General features: G+C 32.7%; 2 protein-coding genes and 2 long non-coding RNA genes across 6 annotated transcripts; 2 read left to right on the forward strand and 2 right to left on the reverse strand.

Moving 5' to 3' along the window:
• The first annotated feature begins 1,334 nt into the window (after positions 1-1,334).
• LOC138337218 (very-long-chain aldehyde decarbonylase CER1-like) lies at positions 1,335-5,065 on the forward strand. 2 transcript variants are annotated; one of them, XM_069286883.1, is made up of 10 exons: positions 1,335-1,494; positions 1,851-2,077; positions 2,165-2,397; positions 2,694-2,913; positions 3,150-3,525; positions 3,622-3,733; positions 3,994-4,190; positions 4,261-4,362; positions 4,508-4,681; positions 4,779-5,065. In XM_069286883.1, the coding sequence occupies exons 1-10, from the start codon at positions 1,435-1,437 to the stop codon at positions 4,947-4,949; spliced, it is 1,872 nt and encodes a 623-aa protein (XP_069142984.1). In that variant the 5' UTR covers positions 1,335-1,434; the 3' UTR covers positions 4,950-5,065. The 2 variants fall into 2 exon arrangements, with proteins under 2 accessions (XP_069142984.1, XP_069142989.1); XM_069286888.1 differs by having other exon boundaries at positions 2,694-2,901.
• LOC138337220 (uncharacterized) lies at positions 1,562-5,681 on the reverse strand. Its single transcript, XR_011210711.1, has 4 exons — positions 5,454-5,681; positions 4,023-4,211; positions 2,211-2,453; positions 1,562-2,118 (listed from the first exon to the last, which is right to left on the reverse strand). It is a non-coding gene; the product is annotated as an uncharacterized lncRNA (long non-coding RNA).
• Positions 5,682-7,816: 2,135 nt separating this feature from the next.
• LOC101253677 (very-long-chain aldehyde decarbonylase CER1-like) lies at positions 7,817-11,525 on the forward strand. 2 transcript variants are annotated; one of them, XM_069286890.1, is made up of 10 exons: positions 7,817-7,946; positions 8,296-8,522; positions 8,610-8,842; positions 9,139-9,358; positions 9,595-9,970; positions 10,067-10,178; positions 10,440-10,636; positions 10,712-10,813; positions 11,037-11,210; positions 11,294-11,525. In XM_069286890.1, the coding sequence occupies exons 1-10, from the start codon at positions 7,887-7,889 to the stop codon at positions 11,462-11,464; spliced, it is 1,872 nt and encodes a 623-aa protein (XP_069142991.1). In that variant the 5' UTR covers positions 7,817-7,886; the 3' UTR covers positions 11,465-11,525. The 2 variants fall into 2 exon arrangements, with proteins under 2 accessions (XP_069142991.1, XP_069142998.1); XM_069286897.1 differs by having other exon boundaries at positions 9,139-9,346.
• Positions 8,013-13,022, reverse strand: LOC138337223 (uncharacterized). The gene is made up of 2 exons (XR_011210714.1): positions 11,906-13,022; positions 8,013-8,898 (listed from the first exon to the last, which is right to left on the reverse strand). It is a non-coding gene; the product is annotated as an uncharacterized lncRNA (long non-coding RNA).
• Between the last annotated feature and the right edge of the window lie 5,247 nt (positions 13,023-18,269).

The raw sequence follows: 18,269 nt of genomic DNA on the forward strand, positions 1-18,269 counted from the left end.
TACGGCGGAGAGATATTTATTTATATATCCCGTCTCTCTCGCTTTATACAGATACAAATTATACATTTACATCTGCATAAAGTGAACAAAAGATTGACAGAATAGAAGCGAGAGAGAGACTGGACAAGAGGAGGAGAGAGGCGAGGGAAAGACGACTGAAAAAGAGGAGAGTGGGGACCGAGAGAGAGGTGAGAAAGATAATGTACTTGTAGCTAAAAATAAGTTCTGAATTGTAATTAATGCAAACTTTAGCTATGTTAGCTAATAGCTAGTATATATTTGCTTCACTACGTAATTTTCCCTTTATAATAACCCACTAAATTGTTCATTAATTTCATCTTTGCCACTTTAATTGAGGTTTAATCCAGTTGCATACTCCTCTAAAGAAAATTCAAAGGAAAAAAAAATCAAAATTGCCAGCAAACACCAATCCAATTAACTAGTAACCTAATGTTAACTATACTTGTATGATTCAACACTAGTAGCAACAAAAATAAGAAGAAAAGACTTGTTTTGGGGGTGGGGAGCAGATGAAATGGTGTCCTAAGGATCAAAATAATTCATTGTTCTTTGTTTGGGGGCAAATTCTAAGAACTGATTAAAAGTGGGATGAACATAATAAGTGTACCGTGTACGTCGGGAGAGATTTATTACCCATTGATTTTGTGGGTCTATTACAAGGAATTACACTGTACTTATGTTGTAGGCACTTTGGATAAATCTCCTTTCACCAGCTAGCTTTTGGGATTGAGTTAAACCCAAGTTTCATATTTTTGCATGCAGAGGTCTTTAGATCGAATATCACCGCCACCCAAAATTAAAAGAATTCTCATGTGCTTGCCCTACTATAAAGAATCAGGCCCGCATGTGAGGGGGTGTTGAGAATATAATTAAATAATAAAAATGTGTTATCTCTAATAGCTTAAACTAATAGATGAGATAGTTACACACTTTAAAAGAAAATAGATAAGTGGAGTGAGGTTGTCAATGTAATCGATACTATAATGGTAAACATAGTTATTATCGTATATTAACTTGAAGTGCACAACTCCAAATCTTTTATCCGCTTCTACGGTAAAAGAAAAATATATATAAAAATAGTGAATAGAATTTAACTTCTATACACAGCAGTGCAAAAGAGTTTTAATTAATTCTTACGTCATCAAATCAAACTTAAAAACAATTATAAGTCAGCCGTACTTAAAAAGTGAAATTAGTGGCTTTACTCGACTTTCTTGCTCTAACAGGCAGGTACAACTACACAGATTTTGTAGTACTGACAATAATGTAAGTTAAAGGTAAATAGTAGTAAATATGCATGCCACCCCCAATAAACACATAGTAGTAGAATTGTTCTATATAAGGCCGTTGAAGCAGAAGCTTTTTGGAGAACACACACAAAGCTACAAGCCTACAACCACTTGAACAAAAGAAATGGCTGCTAAACCTGGCATTCTCACTGACTGGCCATGGGCAGGTCTTGGCAACTTCAAGGTATACTCTTCCTACTATCATTTTATGGTAAAAAAATTGCAGGGACGGAGCTACGAGAACCAGTAACTTTGATCCAAACTTAGTATATTTATTAAGAAATCCAGTAAATATGTACATTAACAAATATCAGAATCCATAAACTTAAAGATCATGGATCCAATATGATTACTCTAGTAATGGTACACACTAACAATTATCAGAATCCACATATATTCTTTTCTACTATCATTTATGGCAAAAAGATATCACTAGTTAGCTTAATGCAACTCTATAATAAACGTATCGCGTACATATTACAACGTCACTTGTGCTAACATTTTTTTATTTTTCAAAAATGATTTGTTGGGATGATGAAGTACTTGGTATTGGCACCATTTGCGTGTCACAGCATATACACATTCTTCATGAGCAAAGATGAAAGTGAGAGGGACATGTTCAACATACTCCTACTCCCATTAACTCTCTTCAGAATGGTTCACTACCAGACATGGATATCTTTATCCCGCTACAGGACTGCAAAGGGGAATAATCGAATTCTTGATAAAAGCATCGAATTTGATCAAGTTGACAGAGAAAGCAACTGGTGGGTACCTTCATTTTTCACTTTTTGTAGATACAAGGGATCTAACAAAACGAAAGGACAATGTAAAATTAAACAATTGTTTTGTAGGGATGATGAGATCATACTTTTTGGGTTGGTATATTATATCGGATACCTGATTCTGGAACAAGCTCATCACATGCCTATGTGGAGGACCGATGGGATCGTTATAACTGCCTTGCTTCATATTGGTCCTGTAGAGTTCCTCTATTATTGGCTACACAGAGCTCTGCATCATCATTTTCTCTACTCTCGATACCATTCGCATCACCACTCCTCCATTGTTACTGAGCCAATCAGTGGTAATTTGTCTTCAAAATTGTTTTCCATCACTTTGATTAATTAGATCTGATCAATCCTGGAGAAGATGCAAGTGACCATGTTAGTTCTTCTTTAACTAATTTGAAATTGATCTTCGGTAAGTAGTAGTTGCAATTTTGAAGAAGAAAAAATCTAAAAAAGTAACTCAGTTATATACTATTGTCAAGTCATACAGTAAGTCACATGGCATAACTAACGGGGGATATATAGTGCAATTTTACCAATCAATTACCAACTTGTATGGTTTACAAAGTTATTTTTATTTTATTTTTGGCAGCTGTAGTTCATCCCTTTGTTGAGATACTAGCATATTATACACTCTTTGGCTTACCTGTATTCACAACATTATTCACCGGGACTGCTTCTATAGCTTCAATTGGTGCTTATATCATCTATATTGATTTCATGAACCTCATGGGCCATTGCAACTTCGAGCTAATTCCTAAGTGGATGTTCTCTGTCTTTCCCCCTCTCAAGTACTTCATGTATACCCCCTCGTGAGTTAAAAATTCTTGCCCTGTATTTTGAATTTTTTTCTCCGCGATGCTTTATACAACAATGTCTCTAATTAGACAGTTATTATTAAACTTTAGCTACTCGGGGAAATAAATAGAGACAATGGAAATTAATGTTTCTTTCAAATGAACTTTTTCCTATAGTCAGTAATAACTGAAGCTCTGAATTTGTGATTATTTATTCTATTACCGTTAATATCAATGTTTTGATGGCACAGGTACCACTCACTACATCACACCCAATTCAGAACAAATTATTGCCTTTTCATGCCACTCTATGACTATATCTACGATACAGTGGACAAGTCATCGGACACATTGTATGAGAAGTCACTTGAGAGAGAAGCTGAAGTGCCAGATGTGGTGCACCTTACACATCTAACAACCCTAGAATCCATCTACCATCTTCGAATAGGATTTGCATCGCTGGCCTCAAAGCCTCACGCCTCTAAGTGGTATATGTTGTTCATGTGGCCCGTCACACTATGGTCAATAATGCTTGCATGGATTTATGATTACACATTTGTTGTTGAGAGAAACTTGTTCAAGAATCTCAAATTACAAACTTGGGCTATTCCAAAGTATCGCGTACAAGTAATTAAGCTATCATTATTGAAGATTGGGTTACATTTTGCAGGTCTTTTTTTTAAAGGGATTAGTAATTTGACTTGTTTTTTGATTTCGTTGCAGTACTTTATGCAATGGCAAAGAGAGAGTATTAACAATATGATCGAGAAAGCCATCATTGAAGCAGATCAAAAAGGCATAAAAGTGTTGAGCCTTGGACTCTTAAATCAGGCAAGTCAAAATATATGTCTAAAAAGCCTTATAATACCCATCCTTATTTATCTATGAGAACAATGCACAATCTATTCTTAACTAGTAATTATCTTGCAGGCTTATAGCAAAATGTTCCGTAAGCAATCTCAACATATTGTTATTATGGAGAAAAAGAGTTTAAAAAAATTCACCCCTCATCCTATATCAATGTTTGTAGGTTGAACCAATTAAAGAGGGTCAGTTCATATTTATGCTTTATTTCAAATGTAACTTTCCAGGAAGAGCAACTGAATAGTAACGGAGAACTTTACCTAAGGAGGCATCCTCAGTTGAAAGTGAAGGTGGTAGATGGAAGTAGCTTAGCGGTTGCTGTGGTCCTAAACTCCATTCCTGAAGGAACTTCCCAAGTTGTCCTTCGAGGTAGCTTGTCCAAAGTTGCTAACTCCATTGCCCTTGCCTTGTGCCAAGGAGAAATTCAGGTATATTTGACTATTAATCTCCTACATCATTTTTGGTTTTATCTAATTCAACATAATTTTCAATATATAGGTTGTCACGTTAAACAAAGACGATTACAAGAGACTTAAAGCAAAACTTACCCCTGAGGCTGCAATTAATTTAGTCCTCTCGAAATCTTATAATGTTTCAAAGGTATAAACCAAAATTACCATTTATAACATTTCCTTGCACCTCCCCCTCCCTCCTAGATCTCCTAACCCAAAGTTTTATCATTATGTTGAGGTTTGAACCATTCTGGGTTTAAAAAGAGGCTCTTGATTGAAATATTATATTGCAGACATGGCTAGTAGGGGATGGATTGAGTGATGATGAGCAGTTGAAAGTACCAAAAGGAACACTATTTATTCCCTTCTCACAATTTCCAGTAAGAGAAGTTCGCAAGGACTGCTTCTATTTCAACACACCAGCTATGATTGCTCCAAAGCATCTTGAAAATGTAGACTCTTGTGAGGTTAGAAAAGATCCTTTAGTGTTATCAATTTCTCTATACTAATTTGACGGCTTTTCAGAATCAAAGAAATTCATGAGTGAGTTTGTTTTAATTCTAGAACTGGCTACCAAGAAGAGTGATGAGTGCGTGGAGAATAGCTGGAATTGTGCATGCATTGGAAGGTTGGAATGAGCATGATTGTGGTGACACGATGATTGATGTTGAAAAAGTGTGGAAAGCTAGTCTCAGTCATGGTTTTTGCTCATTAACTAAGATTTCTGCTGCTTAATCAAAGGGCTAAAATTATACTACTACTATAGATAAACTGCTGGTTCTATTATTGAATCTGGGATCTACTGTATTTTGTTGCTCAATAAAATTTACCATTTCGTTGGGTTAACACAAGTAAGCACAATATTAGCCTCTACTAGAACATATAATCGGTAGGTTTGAGATACGTATCTAACTAAGAATAGGGTTTAAGACCACCTACTCCATTGAGCTATCCCCCTTCCCGGGTCCATGCTCCCAAGCCTACCCCTACCGACATTGTGACAATTGGTTACATTAATGAGCTCTACTAGCATAATCGAAAATCATATAATCCCAAAACATCGACTGTGATGAACTTACAATTTCGAATTAAATTCATAACAAAACCAATGAAAAATATTCAAAACGAAATAAAATGAAGAGAACAGAAACAAATAAACCAAATCACACATAATTTCAAGAGGAAACTATTTGCATACAAAATGCAGGCCAAAAAGAAGCTTAAGTTGATGAAGCTTACCAGAAATGGGAGAAAACGGGCAAATTTGCACGGAACCAGACGGCCTTTACACAGAGAAGAGCGATAAAGGATCAACAAAAATTTGAAACTGGAGAACACGAATGCAATTTTCTATGGTTATGCAGGAAAAAAATAGCAATTTGGGTACTTGATTTATTATCATATTCCTATTTTAGTCCCGTGTTATTAATCTAAATGCTTTAGCGATCTACTAACCTGATGTTTATATCAAGTCAATACATGAATTCATGTATTAAGTTCATAGTTTATTTTACTTTATTAAATCATGTAATAATATATTTTATATTAGTTTGATTAAACACTGATGCAAGTAAGTTTTCTTTTCCAAATATTTGATCCTTGTACTTAACAGAAGGTAACCGAAGTTAGAAATTTAATAAAATTATTATTTGAAAATGACATAATATATAAACTGTTCATTTAATTTAACTTAATTTTATATCGTATTTATGCCCTTCAACTTTGGATATACATACATAAGTAAATATTTAAACTTGTATACATGAGTCATATGTTGCATATTGTTATGTAACATATCACATACGATTTGTTCAACTTTACACAAATTTAAGTGTCTATTTATGCATACAAAAAGTTAAAAGAATATAAATATGAAATGAGATCAAATTAAAAGGTATATTATTATGTATTATGCAGGTAAAAAACATACTGATTTTATTTTATTTTATTTTATACCTAAAACAAATAAAAATGAATTCTGTAACTGAATTATCACTCGCTAATTTAGGAGGATAAATTTCATACAACAATGGTGCTATGTATATGATTTTGCTAATTTCACGGTGGTGCAGCAACAACCAACCAGAAGCTAATGTTAAAATATCTTACAATGTAAACATCTCATTATATCATTTTTGTTAAATTATGGCCAAATGTTTATGACCAAAAGGATTTTTCCGTCAAATAATCTAACTTTCCACGCAAACACACAATTAATGTTCGCATAATCTATATAGAGTTAGGTGGGACTCATATAGTTGCTTATATCTATTTCTACGTCCTATCAAGAAAATTGAACAGTAATTATTGACAAAAGTCATTTTCCATAGAAGAAATATTGAAATTAAGAAGGAAAGATGATCTTTTAAGATAATAATTTTGAGCCATTATACGTGAAATGAATTTATTTAATTTTTTATATAATATAAGAAAAAAAATTAATTTTGTGATTTTAAATTAACATTATGTCAATTGTTAAATGTAACAAAAGAAATATTTTTTTAATTTGTGGTCTTAAACATTACACAATCCGAAGTTAAAGTATTGCTAAAAAAAAAGGAAAGAATCATTACGAATGGAGTATATAATATGCGATATAAAAAAAAGTAAGATCTTGCGCTATGAAATCAGCTTGAAAATAATTACACGTAAGTTGTCGTTATATAGTGAAATTAGTAACTTAATTAACGCAAGTTCTTGTTATTAGGGATGAAAATGGAATAGAGCGGCAAAGTGAGTTTAAGATTATCCGGGGTGGAGCGGGACGAATTTAAAGTTGGGGGGCGGGAGGGATGCGGGATCGGTTGAAGTTGATTCTTTTTTGAAAATTAGTGCAGGGTGAGTTACATATATATGTGATTTCATGTGGGTTTAAATTTACTATTAACTTTTTACATATAAAAGTGATAGAATATTATTTATTAAGATAATTTCTTTAAAACATTTATATATTCAATATGCTAAATGAAAATGGTTCAATAAAAAATAATACAATTTCTTACATGTTTTTCAATTGACGTTTGAAAAATGAATTTAAAGTCATTATCAATTAAACTAATATAACTTAATGAAAAATAAATTTATTTTTAGAAATGTAATTTTTAGTATCAAACTTAATTAAAAAAAGAAAATATTATAAAAATTATGTAGGACGGGTTTATATGAGGCGGGTTGAAAATTAAAAAAAAAATTATTATTATGGACCGAGTAAAATTTTTACGGATTTAGCTCAGCCTGCCCCCTCCCGCCCCATTGCCATCCTACTTGCTATAACAGAAAGGCACATGTAGCTGCATAGACGTTGGAGTACTTTAATTTTAATAGGGTAAATACGAACTATATATTTATATGTGCATGCTCCTAATATATAGGTTTAGTAGATTCTATATTACGGATTAAGCTTAACCCATCTTCGCTCCATTGTCATCTCTACTTGCTATAACAGGAAGGTACATGTAGATAAATCGAGTTTGAAGTAGTTTAATTATAATAGGGTAAATAGGAAATATATATATATATATATATATATATATATATATATATATATATATATGCGCGCGTGTATGCCCCTAATATATACATATAGTAGAATTCTATACGTATATAAAGGCCGTTGAAGCAAAAGCTTTTACACAAAAGTTGTGGCAAAGCTAGAAGCACTTGAACAAAACAATGGCAAATAAACCTGGCATTCTCACTAACTGTCCATGGACACGTTTTGGCGACTTCAAGGTATACTTTTCTTACTATCATTTTATGGTAAAAAATTGCAGGGCAGAAGCTACGAGAACCAGTAACTTTGATCCAAACTTAGTATGTTTATTAAGAAATCCAGTAAATAAGTACATTAACAAATATCAGAATCCATAAACTTAAAGATCATGATCCAATATGATTACTCTAGTAATGGTACACACTTAACAATTATCAGAATCCATATATACTCTTTTCTACTATCATTTATGGCAAAAAGATATCACTAATTAGCGCAACTCTATAGTAAACGTACCACGTACATATTACAACGTCACTTGTGCTAACATTTTTTATTTTTCAAAAATGATTTGTTGGGATGATGAAGTACTTGGTATTGGCACCATTTGCGTGTCACAGCATATACACATTCTTCATGAGCAAAGATGAAAGTGAGAGGGACTTGTTCTACATACTCCTACTCCCATTAACTCTCTTCAGAATGGTTCACTACCAGACATGGATATCTTTCTCCCGCTACAGGACAGCAAACGGGAATAATCGAATTCTTGATAAAAGCATCGAATTTGATCAAGTTGACAGAGAAAGCAACTGGTAGGTACCTTCATTTTTCACTTTTTGTAGATACAAGGGATTTAACAAAACGAAAGGACAATGCAAAATCAAATGATTGTTTTGTAGGGATGATGAGATCATACTTTTTGGGTTGGTATATTATATCGGATACCTGATTCTGGAACAAGCTCATCACATGTCTATGTGGAGGACCGATGGGATCGTTATAACTGCCTTGCTTCATATTGGTCCTGTAGAGTTCCTCTATTATTGGCTACACAGAGCTCTGCATCATCATTTTCTCTACTCTCGATACCATTCGCATCACCACTCCTCCATTGTTACTGAGCCAATCAGTGGTAATTTGTCTTCAAAATTGTTTTCCATCACTTTGATTAATTAGATCTGATCAATCCTGGAGAAGATGCAAGTGACCATGTTAGTTCTTCTTTAACTAATTTGAAATTGATCTTCGGTAAGTAGTAGTTGCAATTTTGAAGAAGAAAAAATCTAAAAAAGTAACTCAGTTATATACTATTGTCAAGTCATACAGTAAGTCACATGGCATAACTAACGGGGGATATATAGTGCAATTTTACCAATCAATTACCAACTTGTATGGTTTACAAAGTTATTTTTATTTTATTTTTGGCAGCTGTAGTTCATCCCTTTGTTGAGATACTAGCATATTATACACTCTTTGGCTTACCTGTATTCACAACATTATTCACCGGGACTGCTTCTATAGCTTCAATTGGTGCTTATATCATCTATATTGATTTCATGAACCTCATGGGCCATTGCAACTTCGAGCTAATTCCTAAGTGGATGTTCTCTGTCTTTCCCCCTCTCAAGTACTTCATGTATACCCCCTCGTGAGTTAAAAATTCTTGCCCTGTATTTTGAATTTTTTTCTCCGCGATGCTTTATACAACAATGTCTCTAATTAGACAGTTATTATTAAACTTTAGCTACTCGGGGAAATAAATAGAGACAATGGAAATTAATGTTTCTTTCAAATGAACTTTTTCCTATAGTCAGTAATAACTGAAGCTCTGAATTTGTGATTATTTATTCTATTACCGTTAATATCAATGTTTTGATGGCACAGGTACCACTCACTACATCACACCCAATTCAGAACAAATTATTGCCTTTTCATGCCACTCTATGACTATATCTACGATACAGTGGACAAGTCATCGGACACATTGTATGAGAAGTCACTTGAGAGAGAAGCTGAAGTGCCAGATGTGGTGCACCTTACACATCTAACAACCCTAGAATCCATCTACCATCTTCGAATAGGATTTGCATCGCTGGCCTCAAAGCCTCACGCCTCTAAGTGGTATATGTTGTTCATGTGGCCCGTCACACTATGGTCAATAATGCTTGCATGGATTTATGATTACACATTTGTTGTTGAGAGAAACTTGTTCAAGAATCTCAAATTACAAACTTGGGCTATTCCAAAGTATCGCGTACAAGTAATTAAGCTATCATTATTGAAGATTGGGTTACATTTTGCAGGTCTTTTTTTTAAAGGGATTAGTAATTTGACTTGTTTTTTGATTTCGTTGCAGTACTTTATGCAATGGCAAAGAGAGAGTATTAACAATATGATCGAGAAAGCCATCATTGAAGCAGATCAAAAAGGCATAAAAGTGTTGAGCCTTGGACTCTTAAATCAGGCAAGTCAAAATATATGTCTAAAAAGCCTTATAATACCCATCCTTATTTATCTATGAGAACAATGCACAATCTATTCTTAACTAGTAATTATCTTGCAGGCTTATAGCAAAATGTTCCGTAAGCAATCTCAACATACTGTTATTATGGACAGAAAGATTTTTTAAAAAATTCACCCCTCATCCTATATCAATGTTTGTAGGTTGAACCAATTAAAGAGGGTCAGTTCATATTTATGCATTATTTCAAATGTAACTTTCCAGGAAGAGCAACTGAATAATAACGGAGAACTTCACCTAAGGAGGCATCCTCAGTTGAAAGTGAAGGTGGTTGATGGAAGTAGCCTAGCTGTGGCCGTGGTTCTCAATTCCATTCCTAAAGGAACTTCTCAAGTTGTCCTTCGAGGTCGTTTTTCCAAAGTTGCTAACTCCATTGCTCTTGTCTTGTGCGAAGGAGGAATTCAGGTATAATTGACTATTAATCTCCTTCCCCAGTTTTGGTTTTCTATTCTCTCATTCATCATAATTTTCTATGTATAGGTTGTCACGTTGGATGAAGAAGATTACAAGAGACTTAAAGCAAAGCTTACCCCAGAGGCTGCAACTAATTTGGTCCTCTCAAAAAGTTATAATGTTTCAAAGGTATAAACCAGAAACAGATTGAAATATACTACTCTAAATCTAGACATATTTGTTACATTTCCTTGGACCTGCCCCTCCCTCGTCAATATCTTAACCCAATATGTTGAGGTTCGAACAACTTTGGACTTCGTGAAAGTCAAAATATAGAAAAGAATCTTCCCCAACATGTCATGTATGTCTCCTTTCTATAAAAGAGACTCTTAATTGAAGTATTACATTGCAGACATGGCTAGTAGGGGATGGATTGAGCAAAGATGAGCAATTGAAAGCACCAAAAGGAACATTATTCATTCCTTATTCACAATTCCCACCGAGGAAAGTTCGCAAGGATTGTTTCTATTTCAACACACCAGCCATGATTGCTCCAAAACATGTTGAAAATGTAGACTCTTGTGAGGTTAGAAAAGATTATTCAATTTTCCTTAATTTCTCTATACTAATTTGATCTTAAATGAGTGTGATTTTACATTTTGAATCTAGAATTGGCTGCCAAGAAGAGTGATGAGTGCCTGGAGAATAGCTGGAATTTTGCATGCATTGGAAGGTTGGAATGAGCATGAATGTGGTGACATGATACTTGATACTCAAAAAGTGTGGAAAGCTAGCCTCAAACATGGTTTTTGCCCATTAACCAAGATATCCGCTGCTTAATCGGGTTTAGACTACATATAGACTGCTCCATTTACTATCAAAACTTGGATCAGTGGTGACTTTAAAGCTTTGTGCAACAGATTTATTCTGTTGCTCTAAGGTATAGAAGTTCACTCAATAAAATTTGTCCTACATATAAAAAAAAAAGTATGTACAATGCTAATCACAAATAAGATTTGAATTTTAAGGCCTCTTATTAATATTTGGCTTAAGATCAACTGTCTGTGGTCAATTCTCTCCTCCCAAACCCAACTCCGTACAAACATAGTGAGAAATGGTTTACAATAACCGATTGGTACACACAACTAACCAAGTTATGAGAATTCAAAGAGAATTGATGAAAAGTAAGTCATTATGAATGAAGGAAAAAAATCGCATATGAGGAAATCAAAAACAGCAAATTAGAAACAAATCACAAAGAAAATTGAAGTGAAGCTTTACCAGAACGACGAAGCAATTGAGAACCGCCGGAGAAGAGCACATTTGAATTATATGATATCAGGAGCTGTTGCAACCCACCTAAATAAAATTACTCCATTAATAAAAGGGTTTCTATCAAAGACACTAAAATATAAGTTATTTTTGCGTAAACCAGAGAAGACAGAGATGAAATCATCAAAATGTCCCAAGTTAAATTAAAGGGAAAATGCTCTAAAAAATATTTCAATTTTATTCGAAATTACTGTTACAATTAATATTTAATAATGTATTTTTGTTATAAAATTAAGCTCATGGCAATATAAATATAAAGAGATGAAGACAAGAGGAGTAAGATGGAAGATAAGATTTTCTTCTTATTCAAGTGTATGCAAATCTCATATGTATCTATATTACAATAGTGAATAAACAACCCTATTTATAGAGTGAGAAATCACTCCAAAGGTCACCATATTAAGTATCATAATAAATAGGTACATTCTTATCTAAAAAGGTTCATGTAACCTAGTGAATATGAATGGTTGTTCATGTACCAACCTTATGGACTATCCACTCATTCAATGAATTTATAACACTCCCCCTTAGATGTCCATAGATAATGTGCCTCGTTAAAACCTTACTAGGAAAAACCCTGTGGGAAAAAATTCTAGTGAAGGAAAAAGAGTACACATATCTTTTGATACGCACTATTTGTTGCCTCATTAAAAACCTTGCCAGGAAAACCCAGTGGGAAAAAACCTCGATCAAGGGAAAAAGAGTGCAACGCGTATTGTACTCCCCCTGATTAAAACATCACTTGATTTCTTGTGATGATGTCTCCAATCTTTGTACATTGTGGTTGGTATATTCTTTTTTTAAAGAAAAACCACACATTTCTTGAATATGGTGTGTCATTTATCTCAACCAGACGTGCTTTTGACTTGCTTCATAAAGGACTTTTATTTCTGCAGAGCAACATTTGCTTCATTGATCCCCAGGATATTATTGTGCCTCCACATCCAAACACATAGCGTGATTGAGATAGAACTTTATGCGGATCAGATAAATATTCTGCATCTGCGTAACCAATCAATTTTGTTTTGGATTCCTCGGAATAGAATAAGCCCATAACTATGGTCCTTTGAGGATATTCAATCATGTATTCAACACCATTTCAATGTCCTTTATCGGGGAGAAACTGAATCTTGCTAGTAAATTTACTGCAAAACAAATATCTGGTCAAATATTGTTAGTAAGATGCACTAGTGCCCTGATTGCACCAAGATAGAGTTTCATCACCAAGAAACTCTTCATCCTTCTTTTGAGATCAAACTGAATCATCATTTATGTCAAGTGATCTCATAATCATTGGGGTACTCAATGAATGCGATATATCCACATAAAATTGCATCAAAATTTTTCAGTGTATGTACACTGCTAGACAAATATTTTATTTGTCAAATTAACAATCTGTAGGTCTAGACAAAATTTTGTCTTACCAAGACCTTTTCATAAAAATACAAGGAAAATTAGGGTAATTCTTTTGTACCCTTTTTCTTCCTTGACTATTTCAATCCATATAAGGATTCTTGAAGCTTTATTGGAAAATTTTCTTTCAAACTCTTATATGCTTCAGACACCTCGATTGCATTCAAGTTTTCATATGTTGCCAGATCAAAACAAACCTCATTTCATCCACCAAAGGAGAAAACATCTCCACTAATGTCAGGATTTTTGCGATAAACCTTTATGCCCCAAGGCACAAACCGTATTTGATATCTTACGATTATACTATCGCATAATAATTTATTTGTACCCCACTGACATTATACCTTGATTTATGGACTACCAGTCCAAAATGTCACTTTTCTAAGTGAAACAAAATATACTTGAATTGTGCATTTTACTTGGCCAACCATTTATCTGTTCACACTATATGACAGATTTGAATTCAAGATCCTCATCACAATTTATATCATTGAGCGCTACCTCATATCAAAGATACCGTCGACGGTTATTTAATATCAATTCCAACAAGACATAACTTATCGAGATCTTTTCATTTTTCATTATTTCAAGTACCTGAACCTTTTTCAAGATTTTATGAATTGTTATGTCAATGTGCTCTTTTATAGCACTTGCCTCATTATCATGACCATATTGATCATTTGCTCCTTCCTTCTTCAAGGAATTTTATATTTGGAATCGATTGGTCTATTACGCTTCCGGCGTATCATAGACTCTGTCCTTCGAGGACTTCACATTGGAGCATTTGCAGCTGAATTATATCATAGGGTCAGTGCATTCATCTGGCAACTGATTTGCAACATTATGCAACTGAATTATCCCTTGAACTTTAAGTTCACATATTTATTTTAACGAGGATCTAGATAATTCATAATTAACCTCACACATAATTTTCTGCTGTCAATCATCTCTCCCCCTAATGTTAGAAAATCTAACATTCATTCCAACCTTATTTGGAAGTTCATCTTTGTGCGTGGTGGAGTAATTAAAATCATAACCGCACATTCAACATTTTAGATGAAAATTATATGGTTCCTGAACCAATTTTAATGGGGAAACCTTGTTGGTTTGATGCATACATGTGTTGCTACATGTTAAACAAAATTATCTCATACCAAATCTTATTTGGGAGTTTTGTTCTCATAACCATGATTTAGCTATAATTGGAGGCATACAATTTCTGCTAAATCAACCAGCATTATCAATATAATTTCATAGTTTGGAACTATTTCAACCTTACAAAAACCAATTTGTAAGTTGACAACAAAATACATGTGACCATCGCATAGATGCATTAATCATATAGTTGCAAATGATCCACATGACAGGTGAACGGGCCCATATTCACCCTTTTATATGTTCCAAAAATTTTAGGAGATTACAGTCCCGATCTTAGCTGGTACAATGATCATTTTATCAAGAGAACAAGCAACACAAGAGAATTCTTGAAGAATCTTTATTTCTTCATCATATAAGTCACCTGAATTCTCAATCACGTTTGCATCACATTTAATCGAAATGGTCAATCAGTCATGCCAACTGATCTTTATTTTAGTACACTTATAATTTACTTTTACATGTGATTTCATCAGCATGTACATGTTTGTATGGAACAAACAAGAGGAAAAGTGGGGTAATCTTTTACATAAACATTTATAACCCTCTTCGGTTGTAGTGATTTATAGTCTCAATATTTATTTTCATTCATCCGAAACTTAAAAAGTTTCTTTTGAGACTTACTACAACCCCAATATTATTCCTCTTATAATAGCACAACTCGTTAGAGCTTGCAATTAATTTTGTGTACTATGACATATTGCATGACACTATCCCTATGGTGAGCATCTCCTTCAAGGAGGAAATTATATTATTATTGTCATGGTCAAAGTCATTACGAGCAAGACGTCTTTCTTGCTCTACTTTTGTTGTACCATAGGTACACAACCAATGACAAATTTGTATTGCCACACAATAATGACCACAACCCTTATAGGCAAGAACTATTTCTTTCTTTTGCCCTTTCGGTAGTTCATACCATAGTGACATATAAACCGTTCAATACAATTAGCCATTTCTGCCAAATAAAATTTATTTCCTCTCAAATCTCCCGTAAAGATGAGAAGTGACATGTATCATTTTTTCTCAAACCTTCCATAGAGGTGAGTTGTGACATATATCCAACCCATAATGATTTTATCACATCTGGACCCATTCTCTTATAGAATGGTCGAGTATTCACGATACTCATTACAAGTCACATTCTCTTCAAGGATTGGACTAATTATTTATATGTACTTCATAAATTTGCATTATAAGCACATTGTCATGGCTTTAAAATTCATCATATTTCCATGACACACCTCAACATCACTTTGAAAGATCAAGTGTACCATCACTTTATCTTCTTGTCTTTTGATGGAGGATTTATAAATTATTGGGTCGATAACATTCACAAGTCCAATGTCCTTTCATACCATTTTGATAATGAAAACTGCCTTCACATTTTGAAGGACTATTTGGAGAACCCATAGTGTTCTTCCTTTTATAATTACCACAATGATGACTATTATATTTATGTCCCTCCACGCCCTTATTCATATCATTAATCATTTGTCATCTTTCAGACTAACATTCACTGCTACCACATTCGTATGATTGAATGGAGCAAGTTAACAGGCAAATTTCAGAGTTATTACATGTTGCTACCACATTCTTTTCAAGGAATGAAGCAAACTCAATAGAACGAATTTCAAGACTTTTCATCAAAGCCTAGTCATCATTATATCATCATTATGGTGCATTGACTCAAACTCAATGTCTTATCCATATAAGGCGTTTTACGCCATAATTCTATGGGACTTGAACCCAATCACGGTGCATCAAAACTCAAATTGATGTCTTACCCTTTTGGTGCGATAGAACTTGAATCTATCGTCTTATCCTCAAATATTTTTCATTATGGTGCATCTGGACTTTAACCTGATGTCTTACCCTTTTGGTGCGATGAAACTTGAATCCATCGTCTTACCCTTAACCAACGGTATAATAAATCGAAGTACAACATGACTCATCCTTTGAGTCTTTCAAAACAATCAAAATTACATTCAAATTCATGCTATTAAAATTTTATACCTTCTTCTATTTAAGAAATTTTGTATAGCATGTCATATTCAACCAATAGTAGTATATGTCTTCAGTTCCTGATAATTGTTAGTGACTGAATACTATTTTATTCTAAATCATAAAAATATTCTAGAAAATACATACCTGATTTTATACATATAATAATTTGATCTTCATAACGAGATCAACCAAAACATGAGTTAAAGAAAAAGTAAAACTCAATCTTAATTGGCTAGAGACTCGTGCTGATAACGTGTTATAAAATCAAGCTCATGACAATATAAATATAAAGAGATGAAGACAAGAGGAGTAAGATGGAAGATAAGACTTTCTTCTTATTCAAGTGTATGCAAATCTCATATGTATCTATATTACAATAGTGAATGAACAACTCCAAAGGTCACCATATTAAGTATCATAATAAATAGGTACATTCTTATCTAAAAAGGTTCATGTAACCTAGTGAATATGAATGGTTGTTCATGTACCAACCTTATGGACTATCCACTCATTCAATGAATTTATAACAATTTTTACTTTATTTAATAATATATTTTAAATGTATACATTTATTCACATAGACACATTATTAAGTATATTTATACAATATTTTTTATGTCACCTGAACAGGTACATATCTTTTGAAATACACTATTGAATAATGTATGAGAGGTAAAAGGTCATTTTCAAATTTGATATCGTAGTAATAATTTCAATCAAAATTCAGATATATTTAAGATGTTTTTTCTTAAATTAAACTAAAAGAGATAAGAAAATACTCCAACTATGATCAAATTGAATAAAAATGAATTCAATTCATTGAAAAATATAGTTATTGTTATTTAAATAGGTTAAAATATCCTTTAAACACATTAGTATATAGTTTTTCTTTTTAAATAATATTATTTTCCCAATAATAATTTTTCCATTTGTAAATACTTATTCTACTTCAATTGTAAAAACCTTTACACATACAAACATTATCCATTTTATTAGAATTGTTTTTATTGTTATTTAAATAAAATTTACGATAAAATTGCTATAATCTTAATTTACGTAATATATATTAGCAGTTAAAAAAGTATATGTAGGTATTTTAGTTTCATTGATAAATGAGATATATAAATGAAAAAAAAACTTATTTCCTACTTATTTATTAGTTAATGTGGTTTTAAAAGAAAAGAAATATTAATCAAATTCTTTGTTCTTTATATTTTATCGGGCGTACTGTGATTTAAAAGAAAAATAATACTACACTTATTAGGTAAAAGGACGTAGTGACCAATTAAGTAATACTATAGATATCTGTAGTCCAAATCATAAGCGGAAGAGTCTTTTCAGATCAAACTATTTTTCTTTCCATCCAATAATATTTATTTAATTTAAATAATTAAGAGATAATTTAGTTTTTATATTTATTTTATCTTTGCTATTAAATATTATTTATTATCTAACACATTTTTTAATACATTAAACTTAATAAAATCAAAGGATAACATAGTAATATTACTCCATTATTTATTATTTTTAAGAGATGTGTCAAGTCAATAGTGAATAACTATTATTGGACATCTGAAATAATTGAGTGTAATTTTATTTAATTTTGCATGATTCAAGGATAAGTTTGTTCTTTTTCGTTACTTAAAGACCGTCAATTGTTTTCTTTATTTTTCTGCCTAATTCTTTTTCAAATTATGTGGAATGATTTGACTAAGCACAAAATTTAAATTATATATAT

Source organism: Solanum lycopersicum, chromosome 1 (assembly GCF_036512215.1).
Source record: "Solanum lycopersicum chromosome 1, SLM_r2.1".
NCBI classification, from domain to species: Eukaryota; Viridiplantae; Streptophyta; class Magnoliopsida; order Solanales; family Solanaceae; genus Solanum; species Solanum lycopersicum.